This window comes from Panthera leo, chromosome D4 (assembly GCF_018350215.1).
Source record: "Panthera leo isolate Ple1 chromosome D4, P.leo_Ple1_pat1.1, whole genome shotgun sequence".
NCBI lineage: Eukaryota > Metazoa > Chordata > Mammalia > Carnivora > Felidae > Panthera > Panthera leo.
In genome coordinates this window covers 4,017,453-4,036,717 of record NC_056691.1, presented here as the reverse complement: position 1 = coordinate 4,036,717, position 19,265 = coordinate 4,017,453, and the positions used below count along the sequence as shown (strand labels likewise).

The 19,265-nt window shown below is 56.4% G+C and overlaps 1 protein-coding gene across 3 annotated transcripts in view; it reads right to left on the bottom strand.

Moving 5' to 3' along the window:
- SYK (spleen associated tyrosine kinase) overlaps positions 1 to 19,265 on the bottom strand; it is an 83,176-nt gene that overhangs the window by 41,248 nt on the left and 22,663 nt on the right. For all 3 annotated transcript variants that reach the window (XM_042913264.1, XM_042913263.1, XM_042913262.1), the window contains exons 2-3: positions 8,300 to 8,762; positions 6,077 to 6,237 (exon numbers count right to left, since the gene is read on the bottom strand). In XM_042913264.1, coding sequence (XP_042769198.1) covers positions 6,077 to 6,237; positions 8,300 to 8,716 — 578 coding nt within the window. In that variant the 5' untranslated portion in view covers positions 8,717 to 8,762. The remainder of the gene's footprint in view (positions 1 to 6,076; positions 6,238 to 8,299; positions 8,763 to 19,265) is intronic.

Sequence of the window (19,265 nt, the reverse complement as noted above, 5' to 3'; positions counted from 1 at the left end):
CTCCTTGGAGGGGACAGGGGAGGACTGTCAGGGGCCACCTGAATTTCAGATGCGAGGCACTTAGGGGGATCAGTGGTTCTGAGGGGGCTGGAAATGGCAAGCCGCACCTCTACTCTGCACCTGCTCAGAGGCCCCCCTTTGGATCAGGAGGGGCTCCTTGTCTCTCTGACTGGCTGTCACTCCAGTCTCTGCTCTGGGCCAGGCCACGCCCAGGCCACAGTGTTGAGACTCTGCACTTTTTTCCCTTTCTGCCCTAACTCCCTTCTCCTCACTGTTCAGGGCACTTTTCAATGTCCCTTTCCCCAGGAGGACGGGGCTCGCTGAGACCCTGCTGTGAGCGCTGCACCTGTGACGATGGGGGCGAGCCATCCCTGCACTAATGGCGTTCAGAACAGGTGCAACTGAGGGGCAATGGACAGGTGCACAGAAATAAAATAAAGAACATACTGGGTGTCAGCAGCGCCATTCGGTTACACGGGGCGACCGTGACCGATGGAGCCCCACACCCTTTGCGGCATGTCCGTCTTTCTCAGTGTGACATCTTCGGGTGTCGTGGCGAGGGCGGGGCCGGAATCAGTCTTGTTGGTCAGTCTCCATGGCCCCTGTCACAGTGCCTGGCACGTACCTGGCGGAAGGCAGGAACATTCTCTTGCAAGGATGACGATTTCCGTAGCTTCTTTCCGAACAGCATGCTTCTAAATGCAGTGTGATTTCCTGGCTTGCTGAGTCCCCTGACAAATCTGAAATATTACTTGTTCTTTGTAACATTAATTCAACTATTTAGGGAGCCGCCATCTGTGCATTTTATTTATTTAAAGATTTTTTTTCAGTGTTTATTTTTGAGACAGAGAGAGAGAGACAGAGTGGGAGCAGGGGAGGGGCAGAGAGAGAGGGAGACCCAGAATCCGAAGCAGGTTCCAGGCTCCGAGCTGGCAGCACAGAGCCCCACAGGGGGTCAAACCCATGAACTGTGAGATCATGACCTGAGCTGAAGACGGATGCCCAACCGACTGAGCCACCCAGGCGCCCCTCATCTGTGTATTTTAAAGGTCTCCTTGAAGTTGCTCTCGGCTCTGTAAGAACTAAAAGGACTTTAAGCCACAAATGATCAAATATTTACCCGCCTACTAAACACAAGGAAAGCGAGAATTCTACTTTTCTCCTTTTGCAGGAAATGGAACTTTTGGAGTGTTTTCTTTCTAAGATACTTTACGTGATGAAATGAAGGGCGTCGCACATTACATTTGGGCCCCTGTGATGTGTACTTGGGGGACGCGTGCGGGTGCCCGGGCTCCATGCTGCCTGGACCACGAGCTGAGGCCCATCCAGCCCAAGCAGGGCCCAGCAATGTGACCGCACAGCCTCAGGGTTTTGTACGATGTATAAACGATACTTAACCATGACCAGAGAAGAGCACTCTTCCTCCATTCCAACGTCCTTTCCCAAAGTCGACAATGATCCCGAAAATGTGCGTGCCTTACTAATAATGAGTTGTAAACCCAGAGGAAGGACTGCGTTTTTTCTTTTTTCCACACGTGGGAAATAATATTACTAAACCATTGTCCACGGAGGAGGCGATCAAGCATTGCACAGTTGAAAAAATGTAGAAAATGAAAGGCACTATTGAGATGTGTCAGGCAGTTGAGTAAAAAGTTACGTTACGGTTTTCTAAGTTTTGTATGTTTACTGTATTTCCCGCTTTAAAAAATGTAATTTATTGCAATTTTTTTCTTATTCTAAAAATATATTTTGTATTTTTTTTAAACAAGGATCTCCAGGGGCGCCTGGGTGGCTCAGTTGGTTAAGCGTCTGACTTCGGCTCAGGTCATGATCCCGTGGTTCGTGAGTTTGAGTCCTGCGTCGGGCTCTGCGCCGACAGCTCGGAGCCTGGAGCCTGCTTCGGATTCTGTGTCTCCCTCTGTCTCTGCCCCTCCCCGACTCATGCTCTATCTCTCTCTGTCTCTCACCAATAAATAAACATTAAGAAAAAAAAACTCAAAAAAAATAAAAAGAAAAGAAGATCTTCAAACCGTATATGCTTTGGACCCCACCAATCCTGGGTCCTTCCTTTGGGGGAAGGGGGACACAAATTTTGCAAAAGAAGTTTTGTTTACCTTTTCGAACAAATTCATTTTTCAGGGAGACCTGGGCTGTGACTAATTTCTCAAAACGGCAAACCTTGTCATCATGTGAGGTTTCAGAGAGCCGAGGGGCTGCACCTTCACGAAGCCCTCGGTCCCTGGTGTCCCCAGAAGGCAGAGCCCTGACCCCCAACCCGCAGGACCGTGGCTGGGTGCTCACATGGCCTTGCCCTTATGTGTGCATGCACAGAGAACTCCAGTCTCTTTTCCTAAAAGGGCACCAATCCCATCATGGTCCACCCTCGAGACCCACGTGGTCCCGGGTAGGCTGTGTGGACAGGACACGGGACAGGGGAAAGGCTGACATTTCCCGTGGATGCGCCCTGGAGCCACGCCTTGCACGGAGAGTGCGGGGTTAGGACTCAGCTGCTGGTGGTGGGGTCCTTGGACTCTCAGCCCAGAGCCATCAGGACCCTGGAGCCTCGCTCTCAACTCCCACTCGCCTGACCACCTGGGGTAGGCTCCCTCGTGCCTCAGTCCCCCTTTGAAAACCAAGGACTCACACTCATGGCAGTGAGGTCCCTTCTGGCTCAAGTATTCTGCCCCCACAAATGGACTTCCCACTGTCATTCGTGAGGAGAGAAAACTGGATCTGAGTTGGCCAGTGTCCCCCAGATACGGCCTCTCTTGGTGGTTAGCAGTTCCCGGGATTTAACTTCTGCATCGTAAACCGTCATGGCAAAGATTCACAACCTCACGTAGGCCTTTTCGAAACACTTCTGCCTCTTCCTCCGTGTTTTCTAGGGGTGGCACAGGGCATGTGTTTTCCCAGGAGAGGGGTCTGGCCACGTCGAACCGTCATGTAAATCGGAGGTTCTAGAATGAACTCTCTCACTTCCCCATTTGACTCTCCATGTTATTACTTAAGCGGAAACTGCAAGCACTCGGGATTTCCCACAGGTGCCCCTTGGCCCCTGCTGCCTGTGGCCGTTCAAGACTCAAAATCAGCTTGTACGCGCAGTCCCCAAGTCGCGATGGTTCCACTTGTGAGTTTTCAGCTTTACGATGGACACAGAGTGACACTAATCCGGTAGAAACCATACTTCAGAGTTTGAAGGTGCATCTCTTCTTGGGCTGGGGATGTGAGGCAGGGTTCTCTCTGTGATGCTGGGGAGGGCGCCACGGCCCCCAGGCATCCATGCCGTCAAGATGGCGAACGAGGCGTTCAACACTGACAGCGTTGATAGGTTCTGTGTGTCCCTTTCGGCCCAGTGCTCCAGAGACCACACCAGACTGTCAACACTTGACTATCAGATCGGCTTCGGTCGATGACTTAGCCCAGCGGTATGTTCACGTTATGTGTTCTGAGTGCGCCCACGGCGGGCGAGGCCCAGCTATGGTGTCTGTTCAGTAGCGTAGGTATATTAAATGCATTTTCGACTTACTATATTTTCCACCTACGAAGCGTTTATCGGGACACAACCCCATCATAAGTAGAGGAGATCTGTATTTACTATTCTCCTACCAAGTGCTAGGCATTACACACAGCACACTGACACGCGCCAACTTACCTTAAATCAAGTTCATGATGCCCATTATTAAGAGCCACAAAAATTACGTTCTGTTTCTGGATCTGAGAGCCTCTTAGACTCTTGTCAATTCTGCCAGGTGCTGCCGGGAGGTCCCAGGGAGGGCAGGCTGGCCTTGGGGTCAAAGACGGGGTCATGAAGGAAACAAGTGCCCTGAGCGAGGCCGTGCGAAGGGGTGGGGGTGTGGGAAGCACCCGGCAGGCCGCTGACTGGAGCCAGACCGTGTCCTAGAAGGGCTGGGAACAGACCCATGTAGGACAGCAGCAATGCAGAGCCAGACGGCCAGCCCCGCGTGGGGCAAGTCCGGCAGCAAGACGAGGCCGGACAAGGAACCGTAAACATCGGGGGAACAGAAGGGTGACGGACGCGGCAGTGTTCATCCTGAAATCCCGCCTTCCGCCTCACGGAAACACGTGCCATGGTCCCCAGCGGACACAGAGGAACCGTGCTCACGAGAAGGGCACGTGTGCACAGAAGAGACACAGAGCTCCGGCCCTGACCAGGGTGCACAGAGCACAGCACAGAGCCACGGGACGGGGCCACGCACCAGCACCCACGTCCCTGTGTCCAACAAGCATCCACACGGTTCCTGCGTTCAGGCACCAGAACGCAAAAGCCCTGACGTCTGGAGAATAACGAACACCGCACTTGGGTTCAAGCACACACGAACCACACAGTGTGGCCTCTGAGTGTCCGTACTCCTGCATCTCTGCATGGTATCTTTTCTACACCCAGCCAGACAGGTCCCACCGAACCTGAGCTGAACCCGCCCTGACACCCTCCTGAAGGTGGACAGCGCCCCCCTTCTAGCGCCTGCCAGTCCTCCCAGGCCCGGCCCTGCAGCACACGTCCACCCGCCCAGGGCACCCACACGCGTGCTCTGTCCCTTTCCTTCTGCACAGCCACCTGTTCCACGGCTCCTGTTCTACGGTTCGGTGCCTGTTTCTCCCACTGAGATGTGTGGCTCGGGAGGCAGACGGTGGCGTGCTCACTCCTCTGTCTAACGTGCCGAGTGGCGTCGGCATTCAGTGCCTCCACAGCTACGGATTCTAGTGAATGCTGGTTCGCAGGCAGTAAGTCAACTGAAATGACTGGAAAGCAGCAGGAAAGACATTCTATAGGAAAACCTGGACGAGGCAGGAGAAGACCCCTGGGGAAGGGACCGGCAGCTGGCTGGGCCCTCGGCTGTCCCAGGGCGGGGCCCCTCGTCTGAGCGGGGAGCAGGCCGCCGTCTCTGACCACAGCTGTTTTCCAGCGAGCCTGGGATCAGGTGCTGGACCCGCGAGGAGAGAGGCCTCGCTCACTCTTTGGATTACACCACTCGGGGCTGACTTCACGCAGGCCCGTGACATTTGTGCTGGAAATGATTCCGAAGAAGACGGTAAAAGTCCAAACCTCAGGGGGAAATGAGCTGACAGGGGCCACCCGAGGAACAAATATCTCCCGCACACGATTTCTGCTGGAGGCTGCTACGGAGGCTGCTAAATCAGCATTCCAGCACCCGCTGCGTGCCGACCTGGGCTACCCCGCTCTTGTTTTCAGAATCACTTTTCAAAGAAGAGTTTTGCGTTTAAGATCGTTTTTCAAATAAGAGCTGTTATAGTAAAATCTGAATAAAAAATTCTTAATAGATGTATACTCAGCAAAAACACTCCTAGTTCTAGGAACAGTTAAAAGTCACCTGGGTGTGAGTGAGTACACGTGCCTGACCACGGGGCCAAGTGCCATCTGTAAGGGTCCAAGGTGAGACCGAATGACTGTCCTCTGAGGCACCCACTTAGCACCTGAGCAGTGACAAACAGGTGGGCACGTCCCCGGCCACAGCTCCTCTGGGAATAAGGCTGACACCTGCCCAAGACAGCGCGGTGCTGTCCTTGACCCCTGACCCCGCCCCAAGGTGGCCTGAGTCTCCAGGATCCCGAGTATTGAGGCCCATCGATCCCTAAGGTTAACAAGGAAACCGTTCAAACAAGGCAGAATTCTCTTCGATTATCTGCCTCAGTGGCGCCATGTAGTTCCAAGGAAAGAGAGAAGTCAAGTCTGAGACCTTGGGGCACTGAGTGAACAAACACAGTGTTTTTATTTCAGATGGATGCCCACGATCGTCACGCGCCCTATCCTGGCACGTAAAGCAAGCTCTGTGGCTGATACCATTTCTCTAACTCACGTACCCCTGTGCCCGAGAAGAGTGTTTACTTTGGGCTTGGACTGGGTGACAAACGCTGGGTTACGAGCGGCATCTCTGTCTGGGAACGTCTTCACAGCGGGCCGTGTGGGTGGTGCCCTGTGATGGTGTGTGAGCCCTCCCCGGAGCCACGTGGGCTCCAGGAAGGGGGAAGCCAAGTTACCCCAACAGTCCAAGCGGGCCCGTCGGTAGGAGGTGACAGGGAAGAAGACCGTACTTACAAAAATTTTCCATTTGTCTTGGATCCGATCAGGACAATCTGCTCCGATTCGACCCGTGAGATTTTGCCGTGGAACCAGGGCATTTTCTCGTGGGCCGTGGTGGCGATCAGCTTCTCCAGCTGTGGTTTCTGGCTGATAATGGCCTGCTCCAGAGCCTGGCCCTGCCGCGAGGAAAAGGGGGCAGAGAGGTACTGAGTAAAAACGTGTAAAAGTCGCAGAGATCATTTCCGATCCGTCTTAAGTCCTGACGTGGTCATTCGTTCATTCGCCACATAAAACCAGTAAGATCCTTGTATAGGATTTAAATACCTTCAAGTATGTAAGTGACAATGCAGATTTTAGAGCCTGGCCTTTTAAAGCCGGATGGGGCTTCAGAAACCGTCCGGCATCATCCGTGAGGTGCAGAGGACAGGCCTCCTGCCCTTCATGGATCACAGCCCAGCACTGACCCTGTGGTTCTGCGTCACAGCCCGGCCCTGCCCGACACCTCAGAAGCCCTGGGATGTGAACCACAAGGGAGACGTGGTTTTCCTGTCTCCTCTGAGCTCTCACTCTCTGTCTGTACCTGCAGGACATGTGGCCACAGGGCGTGGAGGAAAGGACCATGACAACGTGGAAAATAAAAACGGGAGGGGGCCGACGGCTGGGTGGGTTCCCTTCCCCACCGTGCTCAGTGGGCAGGGGAGAGGTTTCTCCGCAGCCATAAATGAAGACCCCAGCATAGATTATTGGAAGTTAGAAAGAAGACCAGAAAAAGTAAAAATAAAAATATAATGAACCCAGGGGCACCTGGGTGGCTCAGTCGGTTAAGCGTCTGCCTTGGGCTCAGGTCGGGATCTAGCAGTCCGTGAGTTCGAGCCCCGAGTGGGGCTCTGTGCTGATAGCTCGGAGCCTAGAGCCTACTTCCGATTCTGTGTCTCCCTCTCTCTCTCTCTTTGCCCTTCCCCTGCTCACTCTCTCTCTCTCTCTCAAAAATAAACAAACATTAAAAAAATAAAAAAATATATAATGAACCCAAACTAGGGGGTGGAAGGGAGGCGGGAAGATAGGCGGGAGCTGAGATGCAAAGTGGGTCAGACTGCACAGATGGCCTGAGAAGCAGCAGCTCTGTGTGACAGGGTGCATCCCACAGCGGCGTCCCAAACACCGCCAGTCGAGGTCTGGGCGCAGGAAGAAGGCGGCCCGAAAGGGTACAAGGGTACCGGCTGTGTGAGTCCCCTCACACGTGATATTCTGGAAAAGGCTACACTGTGGGACAGATGGCTGGTGGGGGGCTGCTGGGGGCTGGCCGGCGGGGGGGGGGGCAGCAGACCCTGATTGGGGTGGGACCCACACGGTGTGGGGTATTGGTCAAAACCCTAGAAACGTACGTCTGACAAGGTTCGTGTTACTGTGCCTGAGTGACCAGTCCACAGATCTGCTGCATCTGACTTTGCAAAAAAAAAACAAGTAAATCAGATGGCCTGGGGCACGTCCACTCCACGCTCATGACAACGACCGCACACAGAGTACTGCTCCCTGTGTGCAAGGTGACTTTGGCGCAGGTTGTATTCAAGGGCAGAAAGCAGTCACTGCACACGACCCTCAGAAAGGCTGTGCCGCACACGTCCGTGTGCAGGGGACGGCACCCCCAATGCAGGACGCGCACATCCGGGGAACGAGAGAGAAAGGGCCGAACGCACGGGGCCGAGCAGGAGACCATCAACCAGCCCGGTGGCTCCTGAGATCGGGTGCTGTTGACAGTGAGGCTGGGACTCGGCGGTCCCAGCCCCTGGGGCCTTTCCGGATGACAATTTGCCGATATGTGTGAATTGAACACATGCACCCTTCCCTGCGGCCACACCAATGAGCTCAGGGTCACCCGCCTAGAGGCTGAGAAAGATGGGCAGGGGCACGTCACTGGCAGATTACGTGCCCGTCCCCAGGGCACCGGGGACGTAAATTGCGGGGCGTGGGAGCCGGCGTCAGGGGCCAAGCCCGGGCTGCTGGAGCTCCGGCTCTGCTCGTCCGGAACGTTCTGCGACGGAGCCCCCGGAGCCGTAAAATCGGGAGCCCATCCGTGTGCGCAGAGCGACCCCGTCAGGTCCGCGCACACGGCTGACGCCGCGGCGACCGTCTGGAGGGGCCCCGAGGGAGCCGGTGACCGGCGACCGGCATCGCCGGCAGGCGGGGTGCCCCCCGAGGAGGGGCGCTGTCCCCCAGCGGCCGGGCGCGGGCGCTCACCTGCAGGTTCCAGGTCTGCCTCACGTACTCCCGGATGAGGCTCTCCTTCAGGTCCTCGAACGGGCCGGTCTTGGGCTGCACGCCGGGCGGCCGGTGGAAGGGCTTCTTGAGGAGGCAGACGAGGCCGTCGCACTCCTGGGAGTGGTAGTGGCACAGCTCGGCGGGGCTGCCGTGAGCCCTGCCGCCCGCGATGGCGTACGTGCCGTTGAGCTCGCGCTCGATGGTGTAGTGGTGCGCCTTCCTCCCGTGCGCCACGGACAGCGCGAAGCCGCCCAGGTAATTGCGGCTCTGGCGCAGCAGGTACAGCCCGTCGCTCATGCCCCCCTGCACCAGGTAGTCCTCCGCCTCCTCCCGGGTGATGTTGCCAAAGAAGAAGGGCAGGTGGTTGGCGCTGTCGGCCGCCACGCCTCCCGCCATGCCGGCGCCTCCCCGCCACGGGCCGCGGGCGCACGCGGGGGTCCTCCTGGCAAGAGAAGACAGGTCATCGGTCAGGACGCGAGCGGCAAGGACGGTCGCGGAACCACGGACCCTCTGGAGCCCGGGCCAGGCCCTCCCGATGGGGCCAAGAGCTCTTCCCTCCAGGAGCCTGGGGCTCCTCCTTCCAAAGGTGCCCTCTCGGCGCCGAGCCCCAAAACACAGCACGGGACAAAGGTGACCCCATTAACTTCCTCTTCCGGTCGGGACAGAGAAGTCTAAGGACACGTTGCAACGGGAAGTCTCGTTGCAAGACGGCTCAGGCGCTGGCCCAACGGCCCGCAGGTGCCCAGCCCGGCACCCTCTCCAGACGGGGACAGTCATGACGGTCACGCGGTGCAACGCAGACCTGGGTGCTGGGTCTACTGCGTCTCGTCTGGTAGACGGACACCAGACGGCTGAAGGAGCAGCCACATTCACACACGTAGCACCAAGGCCGCAGGCACCTCGGCTCACGGACCTTCGGCCTGGGCAGGGGGAGGGCCAGCCGCTGCCCTGGGGCATGAAGACAGACAACCTGTCAGGGCCCCTGGCCTCGGACGCCACGCTGTCCCCTCCCTGTCCTTCTCCAGACCACATCCAGGCACTAAAGAATCCAGGATACTAAAGAAACAGTGCGGGTTCCACATTCGACGAGGACATCTGTCACCAAGACGGCACTGAGCAGACACACGCACTTCAGGAATGGAGTGGATGCTGGAGAAGAGAAGGGTCTACGCGTTGCCAATCCCCAGATACCCAAAGCAGTGTGTATTTTAACCAAAAGGGCCTGTCACTCATGGAGAATTATCTAGGTGACCCGTCCGTACATCTGGGGAGGAAAGCGCGTGCCCCTGCACGTTGCACTCAGGTGTAGACAGTCTCACACACACACACACACACACACACGATGATGGGAGACAGCTTCTCCACCATGGGTTTTCCTACACGTCGCGATAAAACATCAGAATAACTGCCTGGGGTGCCTGGGGGGCTCAGTCGGTTGGGCAGAGCCCCTGACTCTTGGTTTCGGCTCGGGTTATGACCTCACGGCTTGTGGGTTCAAGCCCCTCGTCGAGCTCTGTGCTAACAGCGCAGAGCCTGCTTGGGATCCTCTCTCTCACTCTTGCTGCCCCTCCCCACAAAATAAATAAACTTAAAAAAAAAAAAAGAATACATGCCTGACGGAGGGAACGATTTTCTCCAGGCGATGTTGCCCAATCTCCTGAGTGAGCCCCGCAAAAGACATCAGTTTTATTATAATTTAAGGATTAAATAGTCTTCTGGCTTCCTCGTCAGCACTGGACTGTTAATGATCAGTTTTTCTTCGTCCACAGTTTGCTTTGTTACATATAGCCTACATATAGCCGGGGGGCTCGAACTCACAAACCGTGAGATCATGACCTGAGCCGGAGTCGGACGCTCAACCGACTGAGCCCCCAGGCGCCCCTCAAGCACCATACTTTAAATGTGAACAAACACTTTGTAATTTACCTAAATCCCAACAACATAACAACCATTTTCAAAATTTGTCATTTGTTGCTTTGGACATGGGTGCTGGCTCTCTCGCATGTAGGGCCCTTGGAAGGAATCAGAACAAGACAGGACGGGGCAAGGCACCTGCTGGCCCGTCCCCCAGGGGAGGGTCCTACACATTCATCTCCCAGCAGGTGGCTCCTTTCAGCTTTCAGGGGCAGAGGGGGTGGCCTGGAGGCCTGGCTGTGCTCAGCGTTAGCAGTCCCCATCCCCCGCCCCCTGGGCTGAGCAGCCTTTTTCTGGGGGTGTGATTTGCCATAGGGGACCCTGCCTGGGGACCTCAGGGTCGACGCATTTGGCCAGTGGTGGTGGTGCGGGGTTCCGACAGCAGAGATGGCTCGTGCAAGGACAGCTTAGGGCACATTCTCGGACTATTTAATTTGCGGAACGAACAGTGTCTGTGATGCCCTGTTCCTGCGTCCCCACCACCCACCCAGGGCCTTCTCCTGATCTCCAACCTCCTGTGCACAACACAGGCTGCCTGGCTCCAGCCATCGTCCCCATGAGCTCACGGCCACACGGCCGTTCTCGGCCCTGCTTTTCGGACACCAGCTCTGGCTCACTTGGCAAACCCCAAAGGCTGTGCGTCTTCACTCGGCCCTCATCCGGGCTGCTCCCGCCACCGAACCAGGTACCCGCGGTGACTTCCCGCCGTGCACCTTCCCCCGTGTGCCCATCGACGCAGCCCCCCCTCCCCACCACCCAGCACCTGCTTCCAGGCTAAATCTGCCTTTTCTTCCGACCCCAGGGAAAGTCTGTAGCTCAAACTGTGTTTAACGCCCATCAGGATAGTTTTCTCAACAGTGCCTAGAAACACTACCTAATGGGGCGCCTGGGTGACTCAGTCGGTTAAGGGTCCGACTTCAGCTCAGGTCACGATCTCGCGGTCCGTGAGTTCGAGCCCCGCGTCGGGCTCTGGGCTGATGGCTCAGAGCCTGGAGCCTGCTTCCAATTCTGTGTCTCCCTCTCTTTCTGCCCCTCCCCCGTTCATGCTCTGTCTCTCTCTGTCTCAAAAATAAATAAACATTAAAAAAAAAAAAAAAAAGAAATGCTACCTAATGCTTGCTAGTTCAATGTTCCCAGTTCTTTCTCTACACGTGCAAAACCACTTTATTCAAAAGCTCAAAACTGAGAAACAAAGAGGGCCTTTGGGAGGCCCACACCGGACCCCCTAAGCCCCCCGACCTCGGCCTGAGCACGTGCGCAGGTACCTTCCAGGGAGGTGAGGCTTCAAGGTGTTGTGTGGCCAGCTTCTCAAAACACAACAGCATCACTTGCTCCTCTGGGGCCAATTTATGACACGGGTTCAACGTGCATTTCATAATAGAAAAATGTTTCATGACACGAAATCCTATTTTGTGATGCCTGGGGCAGCACCTCCCCCTTTGCTGATTAATTCCTGCCCCCTATGGTTCATCTGCACAGGGGACAATCCCTCCCCCACCATGGCTCATCTGCACAGGTGACAATCCCTCCCCCCCACAATGGCTCATCTGCACAGGTGACAATCCCTCCACTGCCCCATGGCTCATCTGCACAGGTGACAATCCCTCCCCCCCCCATGGCTCATCTGCACAGGTGACAATCCTTCCCCCCCCCCCCCCCCCCGACCCATGGCTCATCTGCATAGATGACAATCCCTCTCCCTCCCACCCATGGCTCATCTGCACAGGGGACAATCCCTCTCCCTCCCACCCATGGCTCATCTGCACAGGGGACAATCCCTCTCCCTCCCACCCATGGCTCATCTGCACAGGGGACAATCCCTCCCCCCACCCATGGCTCATCTGCATAGATGACAATCCCTCTCCCTCCCACCCATGGCTCATCTGCACAGGCAAGGCTCAGTCAACACACCATGACTTCCCGCTGAGGGTGATCCCTGTTTCGTCCCCACACCAGTGTGCTGGCTTTGGGACCGAGGTGGAGACTGGTGTTCACGGCCCCATCTGGGTGTCTGGAACTGTTCCGGGCACATGGCAGGTGGCCAGAAATACTGGTTGATTAATATGAGCAGATTTCAAGATAGTGAGTGCAGAGCGATCTCGTTTTGTCTTCGAAAGCTCATGGGCATACACACGGGTAACATGTACGCGCCAGGAGTGGCTGGGAGGTCGGTGGGTGGCTGTGCCCCTCTCTTCTCTGTCCAAACCCCCGCGCCGTCCTCTGCTCTCCTGCCGACGTCCTCGGCCTGGCCTGTACTCCCACGCCCTTGCTAACGTCGCCACGTGGCCAAACCCAAGGTCACCCCACCGCCCCGCCCTCTCTGGCTTGAGCTTCAGGCAGCACTGGACCGGGCCCAGTGCCTCGACTTCAGGGGGTCGGTCTCTATATTCTTTGCTGACCCCTGATGCCATGGCTCCTTATCTGCTTATTAATCTGCAACCCAGGGCCGGGGCTGGGTCTCCAACCGCATCTCTCCCTGCACAGCCTCCTCCCCACCCCCTGCCGCCGTCATGGCCACCTGTGTCCCTCCAGCTCCTGACCTGAACTGCTCACCTGACGTGTCCTCCCAAGTGTCCGACAGGCGACCAACCTTCACGTGCCCCCGAGGGGACTTGGGGTGCGTCCCGTCCTACTGGGGAAATGACACCGACCCTAAGCAGCTGCTGAGGACGACACCCTAGAGTGTCCAGACCCCTCCCTGTCATGGTGCACTGACCTACATTGATCCAGAAGATGGCGTGCTCGCTCTCGGGTGCGTCCGTCCCGTAAGGAAGCAGTGAGCTCCGTGCACGAGGCGGGGCTAGGTCTCCAGGGAGCTCCCATCAGCTTTCCTTTCCATACATCTCAAAGCCACGGCTTCTCACCATCTCCCCAGACCACCCTGGTGGCAGCCACCGCCTCCCACGCACATCGATGGGTCTCCCCCGACCTGCCCTGCTCCTGGTCTGCTCTGATGTCGGCAAGCCATCTCCCTGTCCCCCGTCACATCCCAAACTCTTCCCTGGTTTGGCCCGAGCCTCTCCTCATCTTGCCCCCTTGCACCCGTGCTCGCCACGTCGGGCCACGCCGCCCTGTCCTGAAGTGCCGGGGCCTTTCCTGTCCCCGGCTGCTGCACGTCCCCCTGGCTGGTCTTCTCGGCCCACGTCACCTCCTCCGAGAGGTCTGTGCTGATGACACACCCCATTCATCTTTATCCCATGAAGGGTTTGTTTCTTTCATCACATGCACCACCAACCAGCTCTTCCTGCCCTCACACGGGAGCTCCAAGATCTGGAAGTGTTGACCTGCACCCCTAACACCCTGTGCCTTCCCGGGGGCTCCCAAAATGCCTGTCAAACGGGAACGTGCTCGTCTCTCCTGTTTGGAGTTTCCGCGGGGAACGCACGCTGTGCACAACGCAGACTCCCCACGTGCAGCTGCCGCTTTGCTCTCTGGACGGGTCTGCTAGAACAGGGTCTCTCAGCGGACCCCCTCCCTCTCCTCCTGCAGCCCGGAACCCCCGTCTGCCCTCAGGACACCCAGAATACTTCCGGTCCTGCTCTCCCAGATGCCCGTCCAGTGCTCACTCAGGGCTCCGCTCCCGGTTCACCGTCCTCGCGCCCTTGACGTTACTTCCAGGGCATCCGCCCTCCTGGTCACTTTGCCCACGCGATTCCACTTCCCCCAAGACCCTCTTCAAAGTGTGGCCAGCTCGGAGGCTGCCAGCACGGGGATCGACACACGCGGGGGAACCACACAAAGGGACCAGGGACCTAGCTTGTCGGCACTTCGGCACATGACTCAGCACCGCGGCGCTAAGCTTGGGCCGTTCCCGGCACAATCACCAACCAGAAGCACAAAGAAACGCAAAAACATGGCCCTGCACAGACCACAAGAAGGACCCTCGTGTGGAGCGTGAGGCCAGACAAGGAGGCAAGGCGTCGCCTTATCAAGCCTCAGCTGGGAACGGGGTGTCTGGACCTCCCATCTTTCACCGCCCTGCACGTGCCCACAAATGACCACACAGACACAGAGAGCGTAGGCTGGGGGCTGCAACTAGGTTCCAGCGAGGAGGCGAATTACCAACGTGGAGTCTGTGAAAAATGAGGACTGGCTACGGGATCTCTCCCTCCTCACCTCCACTGCAAAGGCCCATCCTTGTGGCCAGAGATGCACAGTGTGGCCTTGGGATAAGACTATGTTCTCAGGGGCGCCTGGGTGGCTCAGGTGGTTGAGTGTCCAACTTTGGCTCAGGTCATGATCTCACGGCTTGTGAGTTCGAGCCCTGCATCGGGCTCTGTGCTGGCAGTGCAGAGCCTGCTTTGGATCGTCTGTCCTTCTCTCTCCATCCCTCCCCTGTTCATTCTCTCTCCCTCCCTCTCTCTCTATCTCTCAAACAAAAGTCTATGTTCTTAAACTTGTTATTCTTGTTCCCTAAACCCATGTTCATTTCAGTGCTTTGAGCCTTGGCGTAGGAACAGAAGAGGTGGCCTGTGTCTCTGTACCTCTGTTTTTCTTAAGCCCCATCTGTCCTGGGTGTCAGAAGCCCAGACAAGTGCTTCAGGACGTCTGCTTTTCTTAAGACCCACTGAGCCGTGGCTCCTACAGGTGCTGAACCCTCGACCACAGGGTGCGTCTCCTTCCACTTCCTGCAGAGAACATCTCCAACAGCACTTAGCGTGCTGAGGGGGTGGGTTTCGCGTCACTGGGCCCCAGAGCCTCCCCATATCATATGGACGGAGGCGACAGCGGCAGCGATTAACGGCGCTCTGGGGAGACATTTGCGGACAATTTCTGCTATAGCCCTGCCACAGAGGGGAACAAAATCAGAAAGATGCAGAAAAGTAACAAATGACCCTGGCGTATCACACTCAGAGGCACACGGCCGCCTCGATGCAAAGCAGCCGTGATAGAGATTTGCCTGGGAATTTCCTCTGTGGCTTCAAGCTGAGAGAATTAAGTGTGGGGCTTGAGTAAAGGGAACAACCTCACAGTTCGGTGAATTTGCATAAGAGGAAAGAGTCCAGCCTTCAGGGACAACAGGGCTTCCTGGGGACTGGGCAGGGGCTGGCCGATTAGTCACAAGAGACGGCCAGGCTGGGGTGGGCACAGCGGGGCCGCCCCCGAAGTCCCCACAGACGACCACCCTTGGCGGGTCTGCAGGGAGCCGTGGGCGGTGCCTTCTGCGTGCAGGATCTGGCCACGTGGAAGGCGACTCGTGGACACAGACGCCGTGGCTCCTGGCCCGAGTCAGCCCCGTGTCCACTAGCCCGCCCTCGGCGAGACTGCCCCGCAGCGCTGTCCCCAGCCTCCCCGGGGCCTGCCGTCCGGCCACACCGCTGCTCGTCCGAGACTGAACCACACAGAGCGATCTCTGCCAAGCATTCCCTGATCTGGGTTTGCAGGAAAGCACATTTCTTAGAATAGAGGCACGTGTTTCAGAAATAAAACGTAAGTCTAAGGCTGGCTGGACAGAGTGACTTTTTGCTAATGTCCACAGGCGAGGAGAAGTGTCAACAGTGGAAAATATCATCCAGACCTTCAAACCAGAGTTCTCTGGCCACGCGTCCAGAGCTGGAAGCCACTAATGGCCCATCAGGGAGAGGCCGACGTGGCTCAGCCAGCACCCGGCTTCTCGGGCCCCACAAGAGAACCTCGCTCTGGGCCGTCTGATGCTTCTCCGCTGACGTGGCCGCACAAATCGCAGCTATTAGCCCCTCATGTCAACATACAGGTTAACTCTCGACATTCGTGGTTGCAACTAAGCGACCAGCCCACCTCAAGCGATTTAACGTCAAAACAGAAATCACTGAAGGTGTATGTATTTATCTTGAGAGGGAGAAAGAGAAAGGGAGCCGCAGAGGACTGTCAGAATCCTGTGCCGAGCCTGCCGATGCCCGGGCCCAGAAAACCCACTCCACCTTCCCCGGGGAGCAAGGGCTACCCCTGCGGCCTGTCCGAGGGGGCTCCGGGCACACGCAGACGTGCGCCTCACGGGCGGGGATCCTGCATGAGGACGCTTCCTTGTTCACAGGTGAGCTGGCGCTTAGCCAAGAATCCGTCAACACAGGATGACATCCAAGGTGTCACCGGGTCAAGTCCCGCCCTGCTCTCCTGAGGAGGGAGAGGGTGGGGTTGCAGCCAGCAGGTCCCGGAACGTCCCGGCCCAGCTACCGTGGCCCGAAGGCACCCTGGATGTGGCTGGCAGCTGTCCCCGGCCTTTCCACAGGGCAGACCACACAGGGAAGCAGGACCGGCCGGAAAACAGCCATGATTTTCCGTGGTCCCGCCCCAGGTGACGCGCAGGGAGACCCTGGTCACCCCACAGACGCGTGGCTTCTCCTGTCCTGTCCGCAGGGGCCTGGCTGAGGCTTTCAGCTTCTGGACACTCTTTCTTACGTTCCTGTCCCCACACCTCATTCACACAGACTGCAGGGACCCTGCAGCTGCCGGAGAACCCGGACCACGTGATTTCAACCCACCGGGACGCGCTTACGTGGGATAAGACATCTACGGCAAGTGCTTCTGAGTACACACCCAAAATCACTATGACTGTTTTCTTTTCTTTTTTTAATGTTTACTTATTTTTGAAAGAGAGAAAGATACAGAGAACGAGCAGAGGAGGGGCAGAGAGAGGGAGGGAGACTCAGAATCTGAAGCAGGCTCCAGGCTGTGAGCCATCAGCACAGAGCCCGATGCGGGGCTTGAACTCATGAGTCATGAGATCATGACCTGAGCTGAAGTTGGATGCTTCACCAGCTGAGCCATCCAGGCGCCCCCCAACCCTAACCTATTTTAAGTATCAAATTCTCCTACAAGGCTGGACCACGAAGGAGAGAAACGCTAGAGGAATCTTAGCAGGATGGCAATTCCCGGCAGGGGGCTGGCAAGGCTGAGCAGATACAGTCTCCAGGTCAGCAGGGCCGGTGTGCAGGGTCAGGGTGCGGGCGCCAGCTCTCCTTGGGCTCTGTCGCAGGTCTCCTGGCAGACGGCCATCGCGCACCGCCGGGAGACATAACTTTCCACCTGTCTCGGGTTGCGACACGCATCTGATGCGCACTCACGCCTCTGTGTCGTGAGCACGACTTTGGATTTCACACTCAAGGCTGTGCTGTCTCCCGGAACACCCAACATGGAGAGACACCCTGTCCCGACACCTGGAGCCGGAAGGAGTCGGTAGACGGTTTACTTAGGTGCGGCCAGGAGACTCACAGGGATGTGTCTGCAAAATTAACCGAAGCCGACTGCGCCCCAGACCTACAGGAGGGACAGCTCTGCGCAAAAAGCATCGGCATGCCACAGAGGATTGACCCGATTGAGCCGCAAAGAGCCTGGGTGTGCACCATTCGTGCCGTGAGAGGGACAGTGACCCAGATGGCAGGATAGCAAGGGGAGGCTCATAAGCACTCGCTCGCGGGGCGTCGGTTGACCTGCCCTCATCACGAATGGTAGTGGTGCCCAAGTTCACAGACCTGGCATCGGGCTCCGGAGGTCAATGCCCTCCCAAAGGACACACAGGTAGTCACGGTAGAGCCAGGCTGGAGGCCAGCCCTTCCTTAGCTGCAGCCCTTGGAGGCCCTCTGAAAGACAGAGACCAAACTGAGGGTTGACGGAGGGAGGTGGGTGGGGGATGGGCTGGATGGGGGATGGGGACTAAGGAGGGCACTTGTGATGAGCACTGATGTTGTATACAAGTGATGAATCCCTGAAATCTACTCCTGAGACCAATATTGCACTCCCTGTTAACGAACTACGATATAAATTTAAAAAAAAAAAAAAAAAGAAAAATTGAAAAACACCAAAAAGAGATACAAATGGAAAAGTCAAGGCCCCACTGGGACTTGCCGAATCACAGCTGTGGGGGCTGGGGCCCAGCGAGTCTGTGATTCCACAAGCTCAGGTCTCAGAACTCCAGCCCAGCAACACCATCCACGTAGCTGCAAAAGACAAAAATCGAAGTCCGGGCAGTACCCTCTCTTCTCTGTGTTGCCGGAAGCAACACATCAGTCAGTCTACCCATTTCACCGGCCACCCTTCCAAACGCGCCCACCCTTCCAACAAAACCTGAGCGCTCCACTTCTCTGCTGTTGGTCCACCGCCATCCACCCTCTCATCTCAGGACCGACCAGCTGGCCCCCCCATCGCTCCCACTGGGCTCTCTCAGTGCAGAACCCTCAGATGCTCCCAGACCATCCAATCCCCCTCAAGGTAAACCGCATGCCTTTCTTTCGCAGCGCTGACCACAGTCCTGACTTCATATCCGAGCAGGAGTACTGGATGAATGCCTGCCTCCCTGAGCGCAGAGATGATATCTATACGTCTCTTTTACTTGTTTTTTAAATTAAAAAAAAATTGTTTTAAGTTCGTTTCTTTGAGAGAGACAGACAGCACGAGCGGGGAGGGGCAGACAGAGGCAGAGAGAGAGAGAGAATCCCAAAGCAGGCTCCGTGCTGCCAGCGCAGAGCCCGATTCAGGGCCCAAACCCACGAAACCCGGCGATCATGACCCGAGCCAAAACCAAGAGCTGGATGCTTAATTTGCCTTAGCCACCCAGGCGCCCCTTCTTTTACTTTTGAAATAAACTTTAAATTTTAGGATGTATTGAGATTTACAGAAAAATCGCAAAGATAGTACGGAGTGTCCATATACCCCACCTTTCTCCTGTTAACATCTCATATGCCTCCGGTACACCTCTCACTAGTGAACCAACAGAGACACATTATTGTTAACTAAAGCTCATACTTCATTCCTTTCTTTGGATTTCCTTTGTTTTTACCTAATGCCTTCTTTTTTTATGTGCCAGGACCCCACCCAAGACACCACTCTGTATTTAGTTCTGATGCCTGCTCAGCCACCTGTGGACTGTGACATGTTCTCAGACCTTCCTTGTTTTAAATGACCTTGACAGTTTCAAGGGATACTGCTCAGGTAGTTTGTAGAACGTTCCTCACCTGAGTTGTCTGATGTTTGTCCCATGGTTAGATAGCAGTTGGGTGTTTTGGGGGAGAGAGACCCCACAGGGGAAAGTGCCATCTGACCCATCAGATGGAGG